Consider the following 24884-nt stretch of genomic DNA (forward strand, 5'->3'; position numbering starts at 1 on the left):
TGACAAACTGTAATGGAGTTAATAAGTTTAGTATGCAAATTTCCATTTTATGTTTAATATACATATATACATATTATTTTACATATATTGGTCTAAATAAAACACAAAGGTAACATACTATCTGGTAAAAGAGATCATGGTATCCCATGTACACCACAAATGGCCCCACCTATGCTCCAAGAAAGTAAGCCTCACAGTCCACTCAGAAGCAGCACTAGTAATGGCCTCTGACCTTGTAGCCAGGTACCTCAGTCATAGGCTGTAGTGTTTGAGAGGCCTTCAGAGTGCCCTATCACTGTCTGAAACCAGATGAACCTGTAGCTGCGCCTATGACCTCAGCCTCAGCTCTTATTTAACTGAACAAGTGGACCAAGCTTTCTCAAGTTTTAAATACATGTTACAAGACTTATGGGGTTTTCTAAGGTGAGAGAGAGGAAGAATATATATGCATACCCCTCTAGGCAAATGATTATACATATATATATCTATATATCTATATATCTATATCTATATATCTCCATCCTACAAATAAATAAGATAATGAAAACAGGAAGGCTTTCTGGTATCCTACCAATCAGATATAGACAAGAAAGAAGGTCATAGCTGTGCTGTCCAGTGTCATGGCCACTGACCTCCTGAGAGTATAGAGAAAGAAGTATGGTCAGCCCAAATTGAGATATGCTATAAATATACACTATTGTTGAATTTAACAAATTCAGTAGGCAAACATCTCTACTTGTGCTGAATGTACATATTATTTTATATATGTTGGTCTAAATAAAATACAAAATAAATCTCCTTGCCTTTTTTTACCTGTTAACTTGCAGCTACCAGAAGATGGAGTTCTGCCCAGTCTCACATTGTATCTCCTCTCCAGGACTGGCTATGGTATCAATCATGTCTGGGTTGTTTTGTTTTGTTTTGTATCTTCAAGGAAAGCACTGGTGATGTGTGACTGTGTGACAGAAAGAGGGAGGTACACTCTGTCACTGCCCTGTCCTTACAGCAGAATGGACTGGGCCTCAGAGGGGAAACAGCCAGACCTGCTCTGCCTGTCTCTACTAGCCTGTCCTCCAAAAGACATCTTATACGTCCTGAAACCTGTTTCTTACTTGTTCTCCTCTGCAAACACTATCATGTGGTGTCCATAGAAGAACTGGTGTCCCTGAGAAACCTATGGTCTAAACAGCTCCTTAAATGAACGTGTGTTTCAGCACAGCTCACAGGTGTGTGCCTGTGTCTCTATGCCTCCTTGTGATCATTGTTAGGACTCACTGAGCTGCTGTGTTCTTCCCTTAGAAGGCACGATGCCTCCAGGGAATCCTCCTGTTCCTCTGGATGTTGAAATGTGTTCATCTCCTCAGCTCTCTAAACACCATGACACCCTTCTCAGCAGTGACCTGTTCCCCTCTCTTCAGAGTCTTGATGCTAGTGGTAAGAATCTTCTCCCCTTCTCCAGTGATTTTCCTAGTCAACCAATACATTGACTTGCTCTGGTCAGCTAGGGAATGACAAACTCCTCATGGGATCACACACCATTGCGAATTCTAGCCACCAAATTCATTATGGTGGGTTTTAGATAAGAGATAGCAGTATAATAAATTGCATCTGTGACAGCAATAGCTATGGTTTATTAAGCACTGGCTTTGTGTTATGCTTTCCCACAGCATATTATAATTATTTTCTGTGGTCATTACCACCTACAAATCTCTCTGTGAGTGCCAGGGATGGTGTGGAGGGCCTCTTGTATGTGAACACGCTCCATGATCACAACGGGCTGCGGTCAGGAATGGTGGTTTTTATTCAGAAGATGGAACAAGGAGTTGTGAGAGGAGATGGGACTTGCCTTGGGACTATAATTTTCAGATGCTTTGATGGCTACATGCTGCTTCTACATCCATGTATCACCCAAGTCCTTTACACAGAGTCTTCTCCAACTCACACATGTCCCAGTTGGAAAGGAGTTGGCTCTAGTCCCATAGGCCTAGTGCAGTACAGGTTCTCACCTCTGCAACAGACAGCATGGGCATCAAATCTAAGAGAACCACTTGGTCAGTTGGCTACTGTGAGAAGGCTCATGTTCTCGGGCCCTGGGCTCACACAGGCCTACAAGGGCCCAAGTACAAGTCTCCTTCTCCACAGAATATAGACCCCAGATCTTGCTGGGCCTGTGCTTACAGGAGCAGGTCAGCAAATGAGAGAAGAGAGCGTAGACCTCAGCGTCTAAGCTACATGTCAACCCAGGCTGCTTCTACCCAACTCACAGACCCCACCAGAGGCCAGTTAATACACCTGCCAGGAAACTGATGGCTTGTGTGTGTCTAAGATGGTGGCTTGCCTTAGAAATTATATACCTCTATATGGACTTTATTTAACAATAAACTGTTATTAATACCATTTAGCATTATATCAAAGTGCTTTTATGTTAAGAAAAGCCCAAGATATAATGAATGATGCCTAACTTAAGTGGCAGCACTTGCACTATCTAGAATGTATGTGTTGTAGGAACTTCAGGGTCTAGTCAGGCCCCTCATCTTGATTTGCTGAAATGTAGACTAACAAATTGTATTTTGTTGTTGTTTGCTTATCTGCTTTGCTTTTTATATTTAAAATGCTTACATTTATTTAATTTTCATTTATCTGTTTGTTTGTTTATGGGGGAGGGCATGTGCAAAGAGGTCAGAGGACACCTCATTCTATTCTTCCATCGTATGGGTTCTGGGGCTCATAATGAGGTCATCAGGCTTGACAGTGTGAGCAAGGGCACAGTGAAACCACTGAGCTAGACCACTCTGTGGGTGGAAAGAAAGGTTTGTTTGGGAGAAATTCAAAACCGCCAAGGCTATTGCTTGGGGTGGGGGGTCTGGGAGAATAGCAAGAGGTGGGGAGGAGAATCTTGACAGTTTTAAGGGTGATTGGTGGGAGGGAGTATGTAAGCAGGAACAGCCTGGAAGTTAGAGCTAAGGCGGGTGAGGTGTGTGAAGCTAGCATGGGGACTCTGATCCATTCCAGGAGTGTGTTAATAGAGAACTAGCTGCCCCATTGCCTCAGGTAGTTGGCTATAGGAACTATCCGGCAGCAGTCCTTCTGTTGACCTGGTCAGAGTCCCCCCAGAGCTGAGCCCAGACTGTCATTTAGGACATTGTCAGTGGCACTGTCATTTTAGGGGCAGCAAGTGGCTTTACTCACCAGGCAGAGTTGTCATCCCATTTTATTGCCTTTCAACACAAGGTTTTTTTTGTAGCCTAACTTGTTCTTCAATTCACTATATAGCCAAGGATAGCCTTGAATTCCCAATGTTCCCACCTTCACCTCAGAGCACTGAGACAGCTGGCACATTCCACCACACAGCCTAGACTGTGCTTTCTTCCTCCATAGTCCCATGGAAATGTGTGCCTGGCACTTCAGAGCCAAGGGTATTCAAGTGCCAGACAAGAGACAAGGAATTCTAAATGCAGGGCCGTGAAAACAAATGGAGGCCAGTGGTACCTGAGAGAGCCAGCACTATAACAGTGTGTCATTCACCTGAGAATGTATCAATCCCAGAGCTGGTTTTAGTAGAAGTGTCAAACAGTCTGGGCCACTAACGCCACAACTAAGACCCAAGTCTCTGTCTCTAACAAGGAAACCACAAACTTACCCAGAACCAGTTTGCCTCTAAGTTGTCCTTCCTGATTCTTAAGTTATTATCATTACACAGCCCTTGCCGGGTACTAGACACATGGGCGAGAGACCATCACAGTAGTAGTGGCCCCATACAGGAGAAGTCCAGTGTACAGGCAAGGTGCTCATGGCCAAAGACTGAAGGGGCAGATCACTGATGCCAAAGGCAGACAAAAGAGCTTAATTACAGCTGGTCATCCATCACAGGCCCACATGGCTCATGCATATAAATTGTGACCTGGTCACCAGGTAGCCTTCCAAGCTTTAGTGACGGAAGGATGAGGGCGTCGGGCTGGAAGACCTCTGACAACAGAGCAGGGAGCACAGGCACCTTTCAGAGCTCCTGGGTCGCTTGCAAGGTGAAGATACCAGTAGAAACACAGAAAGAGAGCTAGGAGGGGCAGCCTGGATGGAGGCTGGCCTCTTTGGAATGAGAGCCCAAACAAGGAAGACTTGAACAACATATAAAATCTCTTTCTCTAAGCCTTTAATGACTTAAAATCATTTAGAAGTCCCCATATAGCCCTCTTCCCTAAAGAGAGTTGATGAGTCAGTGTCCTGGGGTTTTCTCCCTACAGCTGGTGGGGGCCCTATTGCTGGCCGCCCACTCCCACTTGTTCTGGTTTCTGCTCTTCACCCGGACATTGTCACATGGCACTTCTGCAGAGGCATTTCCTGGGATACTGCTTCAATTTCCAGAAAGAAGTCAAAAAAACTCATGGCACAATCGTTTGGAGTCTGACCACGGAGCTGTATACTGTTACTATGGGATCCTCTTTCTGTTGCTGGCTACTCTGGGTTTCGGAATGGTATGTAGATGCGTTGATGCATCCTGGACTTTAAAGTCACAGTTTGTAAAGATTTCATCTGTTATGAAGACAAAATGGCCTCTATTCATATAAACAGGGCCAGGCTGCCCAGGCTAGATCTCATGGAAACAGAGCCCTCCAGAATCCACCTGATCTGCCCTTAGCAAGGGCTAGGTACAATCTCCATTCACTGAGAACAGTCCAGCAAGACCACAGCTACTCAGGACACTGCCTTACCAGTTCCCAGCTGCTGACCCAAACCTCTTCTCACTTTTTACTGCTCTGGCTGCTTCTACTGGATCTCTCTGCTGCGTACCTACTCTACTCGTTTTTATAAAGTGGTGTTCCGTGAGGCTCTTTCCCAGCAAGCTGGTTCTCCTCTTAAACTGTAAGAAGGCCTCACCGAGGTGTGGTCCTAGATAGTCCTTTGTGTCTCCCTTTTAATTCTAGCCACATTCCAAATGAGTATACCAAGAACTCAGCCTTCCCAAGGTGTTTTCTGGCACATGCTAAAGCTCAATACAAGTTAAAGGAATTGGTTCATACTTTCTTGGTGATGTCAAATTCTTTGTTCCTTAAAGGTCTGCTAATGTTCTCATTAACAGAGGTTAAACCAGAAGTGGCTGCATGTGCTCACACTCTGAAACACTTGGTCCTTCCAATGGTCCACATTCCCTGTTTACTACTTTCCCTTCATCCATCCATCCTTCATTTCTTTCTCCACCCTCATGACCTACACTCCCACCCAACTATCATTACTATCATTTATCTGTTTACCCATCAATACATTCAGTGGCCCACTCATTTAACTGTCTTTCCATCCAGCCATTTTTAGCATAGGATAAGAGGTACAGATGGGGAGGGAGTAGACAATGACAGAGACAGAGACAGAGAGAACACTTGTATGTATGTGTATATATAGAGGACAGAAGACAGTCTTGACTGTCATTCCTCAGACACTGTCTCTTTCAAACATAAGGCCTCTTATCGACCTAGAATTCACCCAAGTAAGCTATACTGGCTAGCCAGTAAAACCTAGAAACTCACTGTCTCTTGCTTCTAAGCCCTGGAATTACAGCCCTATGTCACTGTACCCAGTTTTGTTTCATTTGATTTGCTTTGGTTTTTTTGAGACAGGGTTTCTCTATGTAATCCTGGCTGTCCTGGGACTTACTCTGTAGACCAGGTTAGTCTCTAACTCACAGAGGTCTGCCTGCCTCTGCCTCCCAAGTGCTGAGATTAAAGGCCTACACCTGGTTTGGTTTTTAACATTAGTTCTATGGTTCACCATCACCCTCAGACCTGCAGATACCTGTGTCCATCTGCCAACTGCCTATGCTCCCAGTTCTTCATGTCTTGCATCGTTCTCCCAAAGACTGAAGAGATTCGAGCAATGATGCTTATGAGAGACAATGACACATTTTTAAGAGATGGTTTCGATGTGTTTCTGAATAGGAGAAGTCCCCTATACTGTAGGATACTCCAGCAGGCTATAGCTGAGTCAAGTGATGGAAATCCAGAAGAAAAAGGAAAGGGAGGTCTTGGGGAGGAGTACTGACATGTCCAGAAGGTATGGCTCAGCAGCAGTAGGGGGAAGGGAGCTCTGGGTCAGTGAGTTTGCAAGCTTTGGCTCCTAGGGCCTGTCAACACAGCTTCTTAATTTCAATGGACAACTCCACATGAAGTTCTATGGGGTATACAAAGCAGACACATTCTAAAGGACTAAAATTTTGCTTGTTTGAGCTATATTTCAAAATAAACTGGATGTGAACTAAAAGGTTTCAGTCGGTAGTGAAGAAATAAATAACCTAGGTACCCATATCCAAGGCATGGTTGGGCTCATCTTATAGCACACATGAGGACACAGTAGCTGGCCAGGTCTCAGACCCCTGCCCATCTCTCAGACATAGGCCCAACATGAGTTGAGAGCATGTGTCAAACAGGAAACGACACTGAGACAATAATAGCATGCTTCAGAATAAGATGGATTTGCACTGCAGAGCTCAGTCTGTAGTTCCACCTGTGGAGCATTTTCCTGACTGTGTCTCACCAAACAGTTGCTGAAAAGTCGCTAAGCAGCACCAGCAGCACACATAATGTCTACTTCGTAGTCTATCAAGTCAACAAAGTCATGTCATAGCTTGCTAACACAGAGTTTGCCTATTTTTTTTCTCTCCTCCAGCTGAGAGCTGCCTTCCTGACTGTTTTCCAAAACAGAAAGTCTTTTCACAGAAAATCTCTTGTGACAGTTAAAGACATTGCTGTTTACATGTGGCATAAAGTTCTCACCCTTCTGGGACTGGAAACAACTTTAGGAGAGACTGAGGTGGCTACGGACCATGTAAGCTGCGGGACCTTGAGCAGTAAGCAGTAGCACACTCAGGCTGATGTCTCTACTGTACAGTATGCTTTCTGCTATGGGGATTCTGTCACTACAAAGACTCAAAATTAGTCCTCAACCCTGGCGGGTCTTATAGATGCTTCCCTTGAAATATTAGAGAACTCACAGGATTGGCAGGCTCACCCTCTGCTCACCACATCCCTATAATCATCTTGTAGCGTTGAAAAGGTAGAGTCTCTGTTTTCTTTTCCCCCTTGGGTTAGTCACTTGCTTTTGGCACTTGTTATCAGACCCAAATTTCCACCCAAACCATGGAGCCCTCAGTGCTTTGGATTGGGCACTCCAGACACTAATGCAAACAAGTCAAATGTAGGTATTTTCACAGTGAATTCTCAGCTGTCATCCATGACTGATGTTTACATAGCACTCAGTGCAGTCCTGAAGCCTGTCAGAAGCAGTCATGGTGCTGTGTGTTTGGATAGGGCTCACTGCCCGTCATGGGCCCATTATTGCCTTCAGACTCGTTCAATGGTTCTTTGTCAAAGCATCATTAACTGTAACACTTATGAATGAAGCAGTGCATGCACACCACCAACAAAGGAACCAAGACCGACAGAAAGAAACTGGCCCAGCACCCAGGTCTTTTAACTTCTGGGTCCCGCATGTTTTCTAACATAGTGAAAACTTTCTGAAGTCAGATCACTAAATGGTTTAGATAATGAGAAGAAAGAAAAAAAATAAACTACCACATTCCAGTTTGCATTTTCTAATCTGTCTTCCCTTCAGATTTATTACCTGGATGAATTTTCAAGTCTATTGGATGAACTTCTGATGAAGATCGATGGTTTGTCTGACAGCCTAGAGCTTTCTATCTTAGAAAAACAGTGGAGGAGGACAGTGGAGCTGAGGGCAGGGAACAGTCCTTCAGTTGGCATTTCAGAGTACCAAGCTACTGGGGTAAGACTGCACAAATTATTTTTGTTAATGTTCTACACCACTATTTTTATATTCTAAAGTTGGTTTGAAATCATGATGTGGATTTGTATAAAAACCCTCTAAGAATAATTATTAGTAGAAAGATGTGCTCCAGCCAGAATTGGTTAAATTATTTAAAATACATGGCAAGACTTCAAGTTTCCAATGATAGCGTAGATCCATCCCATCATTTCCATTTATAACTGTAATCAATAAAGAGACGGGGAATAAAAATGGAAAGCACATCTTCGCAGAGATAAAGGATGTCTGTTAGCATAGAATGTGACTGGCAATGCTAAGAAGCCCTCTGATGCACTGTGGATTCAAAGCTAGAGAGAAAGGGTTCTACCATATGCAAGAGCATACATGGGGTCTCCAGATTAGCATATCTGGGAGTGCCAATCAAAGGAGAGGGCAAGGGGGCATACCTCTAAAGCCAATTGCCACAACAGGATGTTCTCTCATGGAAAATAATTCAGTGAAGAAAATCCTTCTTTGAAAATAGAATACAAAACTAAGAAGAAAGAGCACAAAGATAAAATAAAAAAAATATGAGTAAGTTGACAAAGCGAGCAATAAGTTACTATATATCCAGAGTTATGGAAAAATGCATTTCTACACACAGTGAAAAGATGAAAAAGAACAATAGATTTGCAAGAAAAGAAACAAATTACTCAGCAAAAGTAACTTAAAAATAGTTAAATCTTATTTTAGGAATCATAATGAACAGAGAGAAATCTGAACACGACAGCTGTATACAAGTCAGAGAAGAGATAAAGATTTAGATCTGTACAGATGTTTCCCCACTGACAATGGGCCACATCCTAACAAGTCCACTACAACTTGAAGTATAGTACATAAAAAGGCATTTGGTCCAGCAGGACTGCTGACTGGCAGAAATAGCAACACAGCATGACATAGGACCAGGTCCCACTGGGCCTAATCAGGATCTGCAACTCTTGAGTATAGCCTCTGCAGAATGCACCACCATTTCTTAAAAGATCTATCTATCTAATATCTATCTGTCTGTCTATCATCTATCTGTCTATCATCCATGTATCTAGCTAGCTAGCTAGCTAGCTACCTATCATGTGTGTGTGGGTGGGGGGGTGATGTATGTGGGTGTATGCCTGTATGAGCTTATGTATACCATGTGTATGCAGGTGCCTTTGGAGGCCAGAAGAGGGCATTGACAGTCAGATCCCCTGGAACCCTATTTACAGGCAATTGTGGACAATCAGATGCTGGTGCTGAGAAATGAACCTAAGTCCTGTGCAAGGGTCAAGCTACCTCTTAATCTTCAAAGTCTGAACTACAACCTTAACACCGGAAAATTGTAGTTTAAACCATCGTAAGTCAGGGACTGTCTGTATATCTAACCAGGAACTCTGTCCCAGTGTTAAAAATAATCGCTTTAAATCTGTTAAAACTAGACAAAATATAGCAGAGCTAGCTACTAGACTTAAAGTATAAACATTGTTCCATTGCCATCTAGATAGTGTCACTGGCTACTTCTACATGATTTAAAACTTAAAAGCTGTTTGTTTTATTATTTATTATTTCTAATTATTAAACTGAGTTGAATGCTCATAGGATAGGAAATACAATGGCCAACTGCATGAGAAACTTAAAAAGCAAGAATGCACACAGGTAGAAAAAGATAAATATCACTTGATAGCCTGTGTAATGTGTCCATAACAGACTTTTAGAAGAAAGAGAACCATGAGAATGTCCGTGCCATAAGATTTGAGAATAAGCCAGGGCTACACAGAGAAACCCTATCTCAAAACAAACAAACAAACAAACAAACAAACAAAAAGACTTGAGAATAACAGGATTAGAACCAAACCTGATGTATACTATTAAATCAGTACTTAAAGGAAAACCTCAATGAGAGGAAACAGAGTCTATATTCAACCCAGTTCACCAGCAAAATTTACAAGTACACAACAAAACAGGAGGGTGAGATTGTAAACATGAAGCACAACTGAGCAAAGTCAACAACCAAAATAAAGTGATCCAACAGAGGCAAATGTGTAAACCATCATCTTATCCTACAGCTAAATAAGTGTATACAGACCACCAAGGGTACGTCAGATCTCCGTGTATACAGATACATCCCACTAGGAGCATGTCAGATCCTCATGTATATAACCACCAGGGTTACATCAGATCTCCACATATACAGATGCATCCCACTAGGGTTACATCAGATCTCCGTATATGCACACCCCTAGAAGTACATCAAATCTCTGTGTGTACACACCATGAGGGGTACTTCGGAGGATTTTCATTAAGATTAAGAAAAGCCAAAATTTGTTCAATCAAAAGTTCCTCAAAGACATCTTTAAATGGTCCAGGGCCTTAAACTAGGAGCCTCAACTGTGCTTGAGTTGCTTTTGTGAATACAGTTAAGACAAGAACTCTAGCCAGAGTTGTATCACAGGCTCCCACTTGAACATTTCTAAGGCATAAGCCTCCTCTCAGGACCCCCTGTAAGCACACTTACGGACGTCTGTGTCATGACTCTTAGGGTCAGAATTGCAAGTGTGTCTGAGTCAGTTTCCATGTGCATAAACCTGTGCTCTTATGAGCCCTTACATACTCGCTATGCACCAGAGTCCTTGCTGATTTCCTAACACTCCGCAGTGTTTATGCCAGTGACTGAAGGCTCATACGTGTAATGTATGCCCCAAGGACATCAGTTTTATTTCCCTCCCACTGGAAAACACAATTGTTTTCTGAACAGTCACTTTATGAGACATCCATTTATCAAAAATGTATTACACAAAAAGCCACCGTTAACTGGGTTTGCCAACGCCTGTAACACCCAGGTTCCACAGCACAAGTTAGCCATCCTGCTAGGAAGGAACTGGGTGTCAGTGGTACCTGAAGAGGCCAAGCCCAACTGGGTTTTGCAGAACAGACTCCTCTTTGTGTGATGAAAGCCAAGGAAAGGGTCCATTTGATTTTCCTAACTCCAGGGCACTTGTTTTTTATCTTAACCAATAATAATTAAGATTGGTATCTCTCCAAGCTGGCAGGATAGACTGCCTGGAGCTGTCGCTAACCACCTGCAAATTGCATTGTTCTTTGTGCTTAAGTGACTCATAGCAAGAGAACGCTGTGGCTGCCAGGCCCACCGCCTCTTCTCGCCCCTGGCTCATTGCTCATTCTGTGCTTCTTGGCTCCAGCCCTTGCCTCTTTGCTACCTTTACCTATAGTCAAATAAAAGTCCCTACTGTACTTGTTGTGGCCCAGGCCTCTCACCACTCAACTTGCCTTTTCTCTTCAGAAGCTAGCTAGGCCTGAGGCTACAGGGCAATGGGGGGCTACAGAAGATGTTGGGGGGGTCTCTGCTGCCTAAAATTTTCTCTTGACTTGTCTTTGTGAATACAGTTAAGGCAAGATCAGTCAGGCAGAAAAGGGCAACTTCATCTCAGGGCACAGCTAATCTGTACAAGCAGGGTGCAGCTCCTCTGTAGAACACCTGTCTAGCACCGGTAAGACCCTGGCTTTCATCCCTAATAACGGAATTAATTTTTTAAGTGTAACTACTTAGTCTCCTTCTACCAGGATGAAAGTGCAGAACCTTTTAATAGGTTGAAAATCTGGGTTAACGGTCTGTATTCAGGGGATGAAGCACAGGCCACCTGGGTTTATAGAGAAGCCTCGTGTGCTGAGACCAAGCTTCTGTTTTCAGGCAGGTGGTGCTATGAACTTGAATTCTCAGAGTCACTGTTCATTTCTTGCAGCTGCTTCCCTTAACTCTGCCAGTTTGTGAGGTGCCCTGGGGATGATTTCAAACACTTGGCTTTCCACAGGATAGTCAGGGAGCCTCTGCAGAGACTTTGTGATTACCACTGGCTTCCATTACCTTACCCTTTCATCACGCAGTGTTTTCTGACTGGTGGATGCAAGCTAATTTAACACACTGAGATGAAATCCTGGAGGGTGAAGCAGTCTGTGGGTCAAGTGAATCCACCCCAGCCTTCACATGAGGAAAATGACCCTGCTTCTTCCAACATGGACATGGAAGTCTCGGGGTCCCACTGTGGTCCCACTCAGACCTGTTGATGGTGATTCATTTGTGACTACAGAGTACGGACATTGGGCACATAGAACTTTTTGAAAGTCTCTTGTGTTGCACAAGTCCAGAAACTGCACACGTGCTCATATGTCCTCCCTGGGACATTGAGAGCACAGTATCACTCCCCACATGACAGCTGAGCACAGCAAATGGGGTTAATATGGACATCTTCTTTTCTCTATGTATGGGTTTAATCTAGACTACTAACATTGAGTGTCCACGTTCCTTCCTATGGCTGCCACCACTCTGGGGACTGAGGAGGCAATGGTGAGCAACACTGAAACCCTGAAAAGGAACTGCGTAATTCCCAATCACAGGAAATAAGAATCTCAGAAGGATGAGCAAAAATCTAGGCACCTTTTGTGCTCATTGAAATCTGGGTATGATCTCACATCTGGGTATGATTTCCCACAATACAGAAAGAGGCCACTGATGGTGTGATCGAGGAATGAAACCCAGAGGCCTCTGGGAAGAATGTGTTCCACAATTCTCAAGAATAAGGGGCCACTGTGTTCCTAGATCTGAGTAAAAACGATCTTCCCAACGGGATTCCTGTACTGGTTCTGCCTTGCTGACAGAAGTTACACCATAGTTCGTGTACTCTCTACTACTGTGCTTCTGCAGAGCACACGGCCAGTAAATGCTTAGTAAACTGACTGTCAGGCAGAAAGCAATAGTGCCTATGGCCAGAAGGGGCTCAAAACTAAACCAAACCAGGAAAACGATTGACGGACAACTTTGAGGGCAGGGTTTGTGAGAATTTTGGAGTTGTTCTTACAGAATTTTTTCTTTGTGAGCTTGAAACTATTTCCCACTGAAAAGCTTTTTGAAAGTCTCTTGTGTTGCACAAGCCCAGAAACTGCACAGACAGGGTCACCGCAGTGAACAATAGTTCTAATAGTTCTAAGAGGTTTGTTTCTTTTCCCCTTAAGCTTCACTATATTTTAAAGTATATCTTGGTGTTTTTTTCTTGGAAGGACATCACAAGAAAAGCTCGTTAAACTTAATAGAACTGCCTAGATGTGATTTACAACTATTGGGTATATCAGGAGTGCCAGAAACGTAACACCCAGCCCTAGATGCCGAGGCAGGGAGCCTTCTGAGATAAGCATTCTCGGCTTCCACACTGCGTCTGCTGAGACGACTTAACGGGGAAAAATGTCCTGTGGCTCTTGATTTATCCTCTTCTGGCACACAAGAGCCAGCAATGTTGAAATAATGGTACACACACCCCCTTTCTCTGGATGTATGCAAGCCTAGCATTTGTGACACTGGATATAAACCAGGGCTTCTGTGTCACTGTGAGCATGGAACTTATTTACGAAAGCTGCATTCCCTCTAATGGGTGGTGGGGGAGTGTCATGGGACTGGGATCTTTGAATTTTTCAGGATTAGACTCTGCTATCAGCCAATTGCTTTTTTGAAGCAGTTTCTGTTTCAACAGCTTCAAGCAAACTTCAACAATGATTGCCCTTAAATACAAGATAAAGGGCTGTATTTGTTCACTGGAGTACAGTAACAAATATCACAATCAGAAATATGATGTCTCACAGTCTGGCGACCTGGGGTCCATGGCCCTGGAGGAAAGAGCTTGCCTGGCCTTTTTCCCGGCTTCTCAGCATTCTTGGGCTTGGGGCAGCCAGTTCTAATTGGCAAGCTCCCCATCTGTGTTTCTCCAAGGCCGGGTTTTCTCTTTCTAGAAGAACGTGGTTGTGCTGGATTAGAGCGCACTGTGATGACTCCATCTCAGTTCCCACAAAGGCCAGGCATTGAAGATTAGCACTTCACCAGTTTTCCTTTGGGGAAGAAATAATCCACCACAAGCATTTGTGCAACTGTAGCTCTCTAAAGACCAGGGTCACACAGTTTCACATTAAGTCCAGTGTTCCTAAGAATTCCAACAATTCAACCAAAGTAAAACAAAATACTTAACTTGGTGTTTTGTTTTGTTTTGTTTTTTACTTTCTCATTTTAGTCTGTAAACCTTTTATACAAGTGACACTTGGTAGCAATAGGGAATCTCAGTGGGTAAAGTTTTACCTGCTACCAAGCCAGGCAACCTGAGTTCAATCCTCAGCACCTACAGGCAGAAGAGGAGAACCAACCTCTGCAAGTTGTCCTCTGACTGCCCCACTTGAGGTGGTACATGAGCACACATATGCATTCAGCATGAACACACACATGCACGTATACACACACACATACACACACACTTACTTCCAAACACAATCACATATATACACACACATGAACATTAAAGCACATACACACATACAGTGGTCTTTACCCTAAGTACTGCATGGCTGCCAAAGAATATTCATAGTGCCTCAAAGGGAACAGAACACAGGAATGTAATGGCCTGAGAGGTCAGGATACTTGTAAATCACATGAGATCCCCAAGACACACCTCAGCCATGTCATCAATACAACACAGTGGGAAAATATTAGCTCCATTTCACTAGCAGCTTGGCAGCCAGTGGTAAATAGAGCCTCAGGAGTTTCTGCACTGATGTCAATGCTAACAGGCATGCCCTAAGTGATTTGCTATCCAGTGGCAAGTTGGTGGTTATGTAAATAAGACCAAAGAAAGGGAAAATCCAAGCAGAGTCAAAGAATTCCCTAGTCCCAGGGCTGTGTACACTCAGCCAGCCCTCCACTGGGTTTGTCTTAAGAGGAAGACAGAGGCTCTGGGTTACAGATAGCATACCTAGAGATGCCCCAGTCACAGCCAACACCAGTCACTGCGTTGATGTGGTGGTTGTTTTATCTACTTTTCAGAAATTGGGAAAATGTAGAAGGAAGTTGTGCAAACCTCTGTCTGGACTCTAGGAGGGAACTCTATCCTGGCTAACCACCTCCTTGGCTCCTGTCATTACTAAACGTTTTGCTTTTAGTAGAACTAGTTTGAGTTATGAATACACTAGCCCTTGGCCTTGACCAAGTAGTGACCTCAGAAAGTATTTCTCTTGTAGTAGTCGTGAGTTGAGGAGATTCCCTGTAGTCTCTTCTGCATGCTTGCACAGATTAATGGACACTTTCCCCATCGTTCTGGTCCTGCTGCCTGACTAGTGCATGAAATCTAGGTCAGAAAGTTAGTAATGGCTGCTGCGTTTTGAAACACACAACACCACCCTTTCCCCTGCAAGGCCAAAATTTTCTTGTTGCATAACTTCTGGGTGACACAATTCATGACTCTTACAGGTATCTGGTTCCCTGGATGCTGAGTCAGAGTGAAGAGGGAGGAAACAGGATGCCTGGCATAGAAAGATGTATGTTACATCTAACCACAGAAATGAAGACTATGTGACACCGGCAGAGGGAAAGATACAGGTCTCAGGGTGTTTGTGCGTGCATGCCTGTGTGTGTGTGCATGTGCACCACATGTGTGCAGTCCCCTCAGAGGTCAGAAGACAGCATCAGATCCCCTAGAAATGGAATTACAGATGGTTCTGAGCCTACATGTGGGTGCTGGGAAACACTCCAGCCTGGTACCAGCAAGAAGTATTAGTAGGAAGGGATTATAGTAAATGGGAAATTGGTTTAAAATATTCATGATTTTCTCAGCAGCCAAGAGAATGACAGTAAAAACAAGACTGTTCTACCCATCAGATTCAGCCTCCAGCTCTCAGCCATCCTCTCTAAAGCTGTGTTTGCAAGGTGAACTCTCCACACAGGAAGTCTGTTGAGCCTCTGCAGCCACCGGCCATCCTGAACCACTCTCGTTTCCACCTCATGAGATTCCAGCGTTTCTTTCTCATGGCCCTGAAACATGTGTTTCCACTTTCCATGCTACCAAACTCTCAGGCAGAGGAGGGGAGGCAAGGCTTGGCCCTTGCAGAGCCTGTAAGCTGGCGTCATCTTGGAAGCTTCAGAACCCTTGAATTCTTTGAGATCACAGTAAAGTGTCTGTATCAGTAAGCAGTGTCTCCTCACACAGGCAGCATATGTGCTGGCCCAGGCACAGAGACACAAGCTGCTTGAATATATAAGCCACCTTCAATGACAGTATGATTGAGTAAGCCAACAACTTGCTCCCTAAAAGCACAGTGCATTTCTGCATATTTTTTTTTTTTTGCCATGAACTACTCTGTGGTGTTTACAGTGACTGTATCCCATAGATACACTGACATAGGAAACTCAGCCAGCCAGTTGCTGCAGAGAATTGTATTACCAGCACATACTGCCATTATGATTTGACCTGATGCACACTCCTGGACAGAATGAGTACCAGAGATGCCTTGCTATCAAAACACTGGCAAAATATCTGCTGACAACAAGGCCCAGTTCCCTCCCATTCCTTCTGGATGCACATTTGCCGATGAAGCCTGAAAATAAATGGAAACATTTGTGCTGGGCAAAGACCATGGTTTATTTTGGGTTCTCTTGGCTTGTCCATTGACCTAAGGCTAGGAAAGAATATGTTTTCAAAGACTTGAGATTCTCTCCACAGGACAAGAAGTCCTGATTCATCACTTAAGAAGAACTTGTTCATTCAACATCTTTTGTTGTCGCTGCTTTTGTTGTTCAAATGAGGTCATGACTGTTCTTGGGTAAAATTTTTAAGTCTTCTCTGGCATTCAGAGTTGGTCTGCTTTGAGAAGACAATAGTCTTGGTAATCACAAGAAGGGTCAAGTCCTGTGAGATCCATGGGCTCAATGGCCATCTTTTATAACACAGGGGCCATTCCTGAAAGTGAAGACTATAGATCTACAAACCAGCCATGTGGTTGCCCATCTTTGTTGAAGACCGACACACATTGAGCACAGATAAATCTTGAGTGATTACTGCTCAAAGTAGAAAACAGATGACAGAGTTCAACAAGGGCACGAAGTGAGCATTCCCATCCTAGGAGGAAGGATGAGGGCACAACGATGAAAGACAGGGTCTGAGTGAGACCAAGACCCAACAGGACAAACACCAAGCCATATAGCCTCACACTCTGCACCTAATATTCATGATGACATCATCTGGACTCCAATGGGCACGCACCTATGTTCCTCTTCCTGCGACACACATGGGCTCTCTCTTAGACTGGATTCACATGTATCTTGACAGTGTTTCATGTTTCTGACATCTCCTACATCTTGGGATATACATTGCAACTTGGGTTTCACCTTTCCAGCTTCACACAGTGACCTCTCCTGACCTCTCTGCAGGGAATCTGACCTTGCTATATATCACCTAGCCTTGCCAGCTGTTTCTGAAACCTCATCACAACTCTCTGTGACCCTGTAGCTCCTACACCTCCAAAGCCAGCATGAGGCAGACAGTGCAAATTATGCTTCTAGCTTAAGGCATGGCCTGGGCCCTTTGGACCATTGAACCATGTGTTTGGTCAGGAAAAGCACTTCCTCAAGTGGTGCTCTAGAGACTCTATTTTCTTAGGACCTCTCTTTAAATATTTAGCATTTAGATTAGGTTTTCAGTTTTACACCTGCAGTCCTCCAGGTATGAGATCTGCCATCAAGGCTCCCTTGCTATTGTCCTGGTGCAAAGTGAACAGTTCCTCTTCTATGGGAATATTCTCTTTAATAATTACAGCATCTTTGTCAGCCCTCACCCGATCATCAACCTTAGCTATTTCATACTTTCCCCCTGCCCCTGGGCAAACTGCCCATCACTCACATCTTTCGGCTCTGCTTTTTGCTTTGAATTCTCACTAGAACTCAGATTAAACACATTGAGCAGTAACCATTCCATAGCCCAAACACCATGCTGTTTTGAATTTCCTCCATCTGTTACTTTTGAATTCATCTTCAAACATCAGAACACAAGAAATAGAAAGCTAGATTTGTTGCCAGAGTGTAACACGGTGGCCCCTCTTTCCCGTGTCAGTAGAGTCCTCCCATCCCCTCCAGAGCCCCATGAGCCTTCACTCCTACAATGCCATCAAAGTTTTATTCATCACTCTTAGCAGAATGGCTAGTTAGTCTCTGCTTACAGCATCCCATGTCTTTTCTAACCTGTAGCTCCAAAGTCTTGCATGTTCCTACCACAGATCAGTTCCTTTTTAATTTTTCAAATAAAAAAAAAGACACATTAAATACATTTTTACAATTTCCCATGGTATACAACTTTTTAAATTGGACATAGTTCTTTAAGACATGAAATATGGCTGGGCAGTGGTGGCACATGCCTTTAATCTCAGCACTTGGGAGGCAGAGGCAGGTGAATTTCTGAGTTTGAGGCCAGCCTGGTCTACAGAGTGAGTTTCAGGACAGCCAGGGCTATACAGAGAAACTCTGTCTCAAAAAAAAAAAAAAAGACATGAAATATGGCTTCTAGAATTTATATAGATCTATAATTTAAAGGTTTGCATTTCTGATTAAATATTGGATATGATTATATATAAATATAATCAGAGGGCTAAGACCATTTAGATTTAGGAACATCATTGAAAAGAGTTCATGAATTCTCGTGTCTTGTTGGTTATCTTCTTCATGGTTGGATATTATTTTTTTTCTTTCTCCCCTGTATCAGACATTGGCTGGTGTACTGTGTTGGGTGCAATGGATTCTTTCTTGATTCTCCTGTATTTATCTGTACCCTTCATGAAGTTTATTCTGTTGTGTACTCTCATGGTAAAGCTGTCTTCCTTCCTCCACTGTGTATGTCATCCACCATGTATACATGCTGTCTACCATGTATGCTGTCTGCTGGGTATGATGTCTACCATGTATGATGTCTACTGTGCATGCAGTCTATTGTGTATATTGTCTACTATGTATGCTGTTCCTTTAAACACTATCTGTAGAGCTGGGTTGGCAGTCATGAACTGGTTTACTCTGGCTTCTCTTGAACTACCCTGATTTCTCCATCAACTTTAAGAGATGGCTTTGCTGAGCCTAGCAATCTGGATGGACAGCTATTTATAGTCAGCACTTGAAATAGTTCCTGGCGGTTAGGGTTACTAATGAGAGATCTGATGGTATTCTGGTATCTTTGTTCATTAGCATTCTCTTTACAGATTTTAATATTATTTTGTTCTCTCTTTGTAGTTTTGGCATCTTTAGAATGTAGTACAGAGATTCTACTTTGGCAGGTCCATTTGAAGTTCTTAATGCCTCCTCTACTTAGATGTCTGACTCCTTCTCTTGGTTTCAGAGATTTCTACTATAGGTTCCCTAGACAAGTTTTCTTTGCATTTTGTCTTTGTCTCCACTCCCTGAATTTTGTGAATTCCTACATGTGTCTTAATTGTACCCCACAATTGATGGATATTATAGTTTAACTCTTTTCTTCACTGATTTTCAAATGTCACATTCCCTTCTTGTTTCCTTTGTCACTTCCTTTTGTTGGATCCAGTCTATTGCAGAAGTCATTTAGTTTTGTTTGTTTGTTTTTAATTAATGGAAATGTATTTCTATTTGGGTTCTTCTTTGAAAATTTCCATTTTCTTACTGACTATCTTATATATGCTTCTAACTTTCTCCCCTGCATTTCTGACTTTCTTTTCTGCCTCAAATTGATTTCCTTGTTCCATTCATCTGCCTGTTCATATATCATCAATGTCATCAATCATATTTTAATTGTTCATTTAACACTCTATCCACTGCACAAACTTTGAACTCAGTAGCTGAGGAACTGCAGTGTGTTGAAGAACTTGTACTGCCTTGCTTTGTATGCATTTGTATGTGTTTCTGTGTTGTAATTTGCTCATCTATTGGTTTGACTCTCTCTGCCAGTTCTACCTGGGATCCTATGGAGCTGCCGAGTATTAAAAGCCCAGTTCCCAGCAGCACCATTCAGGGAGGAGAAAGGAAATCATAAGTAACAACATTAAGCCACACAAGATACACAAATGCCCTTCTACTCAAATAGGAGTAAGGATGAAAGCTTCAGGGGGGAGGGCAGAGTGAGACTACATCAAATCCCACTGACATACCACTATTGACCAAGAACACAGACTGGAAAAGATAACTTAGAACATGATAGATGAAAAACTATGAAGGTAGAGATAGTGTATGAGTGAAATAAAGGGACAGGGAAATGAAAAAATTAAAGTTATGTAAAAGAAAGTCTAAATAGAAAAGGAAGAACATTATGGAGAGGAAGAGGAAAGACCAGGAGATTTTAAAGGAAGAGGGGAAAGAGAAGATGAGGAGAAGGTAGGAAAAACATTGCCCAAGAAGTAAAGAAACATTAACAAAATCAGGTAAATATAAACGGGAAATAAAAATTAAAAACAAAAGTATTTGGAAAACAAAACACAGAGGACTTCCATATAGAATAGTGCATAAGCTACTTCCCTGTGACCTGGTTAAAGGGAAGAGTCAATACTAAGAAAGAAATGACCATCCCAAAAAGAAAAAGATTAGTATCTTTGGAATCCACAAAGGTGACAACAGACACCAACTAGTGAAAAGCACTAGTTGAACAAACCAAACATAGCTCCAAAGGTGTGGCTACCAGGCAGAGGGGGGGAAGCACCAGCCCCACCCAAAGATAAGAATAAGCCAGAGCGCTGGGCTGTGGTGGCGCACGCCTTTAATCCCAGCACTTGGGAGGCAGAGGCAGGCGGATTTCTGAGTTCGAGGCCAGCCTGGTCTACAGAGTGAGTTCCAGGACAGCCAGGACTACACAGAGAAACCCTGTCTCGAAAAACCAAAAAAAAAAAAAAAAAAAAAAAAAAAGAATAAGCCAGAGCCTTCACAAGTCCCAGATGCAGCTGCAGGTTTCAGTGAGACAGTGCTTCCTCAGGCAAATGAGTCAGCAGCAAAGAAGAGCATGGCTCTGTCCTTCTATGACTCAGGAGTCATTCACTAGGCTTAAGCCCGAGAGGGATCCTAGTTTGGAAGAGAGAGCTACCCTGAAGGATGGAGACAGCTGAGTTGAGCCTGCCACAGCCCAGGGTTCTGCCACAGCCCAGGGTTGTGACACAGCCTATGACACAGATGAGAGCAGAAGGACAAGGAATGCCCAGAGGTGTGGGAAGCTGTGTTCAGATAGTGAAGCACAGGACCCCAGTCTCAGTCTCAGTGGCCAAACATCACTCTCATTAGCTGAGATATCACTGGATTTTGATGGCCCTAAGCCTAAAGTGGATCGACTTGTAGGGCCACCGACTCCCTTTCAGTGCTGCAGAGCATGAGAAAGTAGCATTTCTTCAGCAGAGTGAGCAACACTTAGGGAATCTTCAAATGGATGGATCTGGAAAGTACAATATTAAACAAAATGGCCCAAACTCAAAATACAAAATGCACAGATTCTCCCTCATGTGAAGACCCTAGCCTATTGTGTATGTGTGTGCACATACCAACAGATATAATTGTGAGGAAAACCTAAAATGCCAGAGAGGAGACCAAGAAAGGAGACCAACAGATGGTGGAACTTAAAAGTGGAAAAAAGAGCCAGGTGGTGGTGGTACACACCTTTAATCCCAGCACTTGGGAGGCAGAGGCAGGCTGATCTCTATGAGTTCAGGGCCAGCCTGGTCTACAGAGTGAGTTCCAGGACAGCCAGAGCTACACAGAGAAACCCTGTCTTGGGGAAAAAAAAAAAAAGAGGAAGACTAGAAGAGATTAGGTGTGGCAGAGGATGGATGAGGGAGAAGGGCCAGAGAGAATCACTAAATTAAAAAATGTCTTAATATTATCTAACTCATATGCTAATTTCAGTTATTAACTTGAAAAAGAAGGGGCAATAATTATGACTGGGAGGACAAAATAGAGCAAATAAATTATACATGAATAATACAAACCATCAGCTAGCCGCAAACTTAGTTCTTTGAAAAGCTGAACAAGATTCGTGAATGCCTAATCAAGCTAACCAAAAGAATGAGAGGGCCAAGGAAAATTAGAGCTACAAGAAGAGGTTACTACAGGTTCCACTGAAAACCAGAAAATTGTTAATAGTTCAAAAACACATCTTCAAAAATGGAAGTCTCAAAAATGGAAATCTCAAAAATGGATAATTTGGGTATACCGTGGCTTTCCAAAGTTAAGCCAAGAACATATAAACAGATTTACAACCAGCAGTGAGGCTGAGCAGCAATGAAAAGTCCCCTAACAAGGAAAAGGCCCTTTAAGGAAGAGCCAATATCAACACTCCCCAGACTGTTGCACAGAATGGAACACCACAAGCTCATTCTACCCCGATGCCATAACCAAATATTGATGCTACATAAGGATCGACCAATGCACCTGAGGATGCATTAGGATCAAACACTGTGACCAAGTTGATTTCATGCCAGGGATTCAAGATCATTTAACATATAAGAACCAATATTGCTTGTAAGTAAACATGAGGACAGAAGTCACACAGTTATCTCACAATACAAAGTTTAATATCTTTTCATCAGAAGCTTTATAAGGCAATGAGAATCATACATTACATAATGACAGCTATGTGTAGTCACTATCTATGTATCACCATTAAACACAACATTTTAGTGAGTGGGAGAAAACCGAAACCATCCCTAAAGCCAGGAATCCAAGACTGCTTTGTCTCTCTGCTCTACTCCAGGATAGTGCACAGAGCTTCAGCTAGACCAGCAAGGGGAACTAAAGAGAAAACAAAGTAACTCAAGAAGCTAAATCATCCCTTTGCAGATGAGCATGACCTTATACTTTTTTAAAAAATATTTATTTATTTATTGTATTGATGAGTACACTGTAGCTGTCTTCAGACACACCAGAAGAGGGCATCCAATCTCATTACGGATGGTTGTGAGCCACCATGTGGTTGCTGGGATTTGAACTCAGGACCTCTGGAAGAGCAGTCAGTGCTCTTAACCGCAGAGCCATCTCTCCAGCCCCGACCTTATACTTAAAATCACTGAAAATTCAGTAGGACATGATCAAAGTGGGGTGGCACAATACAAAGTCAGCACATAAAACTCAGTAGAGAAATAAGGGGAGCTGGGTAGTGATAGCACGCGCCTTTAATCCCAGCACTCAGGAGGCAAAGGCAGGTGGGTCTCTGCGAGCTTGAAGCCTGCCTGGACTGCAGAGCAAGTTCCAGGACAGACAGGGCTACACAGAGAAACCTTGTCTTCAAAACAAAACACAGGAAGAAAAATACTAAATAAGGGGAAAATCAGTGACTGCAAAGTAAAACAAATAAAACTCCCTGAAGGAACAGAATGAAGGAGGTGAAAGATGTCTACTGGGAAAGCTAGGATCCTGAAGAAAGAAGTTGGAGACACTAGGAGCATAAGGACCATACATGATCATGGACTGGCAGAATTAATGTTGTAAAATAGCTATATGACCAAAAGTATTTTATACATTCAGAGACATCTCTATTTAAATCTGATAACACTCTTCACAGAACAAGAAAAAACAATCCTAAAATGAATATCGAAAGCCCAGAAGTCCTTGGATAGCCAGAGAAAGCCTAATCAGAAAGAACAAAACTGTACATATCACAATAGCTAATTTCAATATTTTACTATAGGACCATAGGAGCAACAACAGTTGTATAGTACTGGCCTAAAACCAGCCATGTATAAAATTGCTCTACAGCCTTAGCCTTCAGGAAAAGACAAGTTAAAGCTGCTTACAAATTATATCATGCTGGGCAGTGGTGGCTCATGCCTTTAATCCCAGCACTTGGGAGGCAGAGACAAGTGGATTTCTGAGTTCGAGGCCAGCCTGGTCTACAGAGTGAGTTCCAGGACAGCCAGGGCTACACAGAGAAACCCTGTCTCAAAAAAAAAAAAAGAAAAGAAAAAGAAAAAAGAAAAAAGAAAAAAATTATATCATAATGGTTCTCATCAGGCAGGCAAACAAGGACAACAAACACCAACAAGGAAAGGCCAACAAGGAAATGGAGCATAAGAAACTGTTATACGCTGCTGGTAGGAGCAAAAGCTTGTGTAGCCAGTACAGAAGTTCAAACATTCCTCAAAAATCTAAAGATAGAACTACCACGTGATCCAACCATGACGCTCACAAGCAGCTCAGTTAAGGACTTGACTCCAGGTCAGTTTTCTGCAGAGGTGTTCGCAGGTCCGTGTTTACTGCTGCACTATGCACAGTAACTAGGAAACGGAACCAGCCATCTCCAGGGGAATAGATAAAATGTAGAGCGTGTGTACAATGGAATATTTCAGTCATAAAAATATGAACTCCTATAAAGAACAACATTTAATTGGGACTGGCTTACAGGTTCAGAGGTTCAGTCCATTACCATCAAGGCAGAAAGCATGGCAGCATCCAGGCAGGCATGGTGCAGGAGTAGCTGAGAGTTCTACATCTTCATCTGAAGGCTGCTAGTGGACAACTGACTTCCAGGCAGCTAGGATGAGGGTCTTAAAGCCCACACCCACAGTGACACATCTACTCCAACAAGGCCACACCTACTCCAACAAGGCTACCCCCCCAATAGTGCCACTTCCTGTACCAAGCATATTCAAACCATCACATATGTATTCAGGAAAATAGGAAGGGGACTATGAGATGTAAGGAAACAATCTGAAGGGAATAGAGTGTGAGAAAAGGGAGGGTAATGGAAGTTGTTTGACATGGAGCAGGATGGACTATGGAGAAGGATGACTATGGAGAAGGATGGACAAGGAGAGTGATGAAAGAAGATGGCGGGAGAGGTGACAAGAACAAAGTACAATGATGCTGTGTATGTGTGAGCAGGACATAATGAAACCCATCAGTTGGTATGCTAACTTAACAACAACTGAAAAATACACAGACTTTTTAATGCTGCTTACTGCAGAGTCAGCAATAAGCAGAACAGATAAACACTGGCCGGACTTGTCATCCCAGCTGCTGTATTCTTTAGTCTTTGGGGGGCGGGGAGGGGGTTGGTTTGGTTTGGTTTTTGGTTTATTATTTTCCAATTTGGCTAGGCAGGCAAATGTGATGTCTGTTATCCTCCAGTTTTATCTGGAAACAGTTTATTAAAATGTAACGATCCTACCAAGCCTAGTGGCACAAGCCAGTGGTCCTGCAGAAAGGTGGTAGAGCAGAGGAAAGGTCATCTATAATGGTGAGACCTTCAGCTCTGGCCCTGCATTGTCAGAGCTCCTGCGTACTTCCCTACCTGAGA

At 43.1% G+C, this 24884-nt stretch overlaps 1 protein-coding gene across 1 annotated transcript in view; it reads left to right on the top strand.

The window, feature by feature from the left end:
• The window catches only part of Pkd1l1 (polycystin 1 like 1, transient receptor potential channel interacting), a 124443-nt gene extending 112855 nt beyond the window's left edge, over positions 1-11588 (top strand). The window contains exons 48-52 of the mRNA XM_028778934.1: positions 1300-1434; positions 4242-4472; positions 6655-6813; positions 7600-7770; positions 11544-11588. Coding sequence (XP_028634767.1) covers positions 1300-1434; positions 4242-4472; positions 6655-6813; positions 7600-7770; positions 11544-11588 — 741 coding nt within the window. The remainder of the gene's footprint in view (positions 1-1299; positions 1435-4241; positions 4473-6654; positions 6814-7599; positions 7771-11543) is intronic.
• Positions 11589-24884: the final 13296 nt, after the last annotated feature.

The sequence above is a fragment of the Grammomys surdaster genome, unplaced genomic scaffold (genome assembly GCF_004785775.1).
Source record: "Grammomys surdaster isolate TR1022 unplaced genomic scaffold, NIH_TR_1.0 67, whole genome shotgun sequence".
NCBI lineage: Eukaryota > Metazoa > Chordata > Mammalia > Rodentia > Muridae > Grammomys > Grammomys surdaster.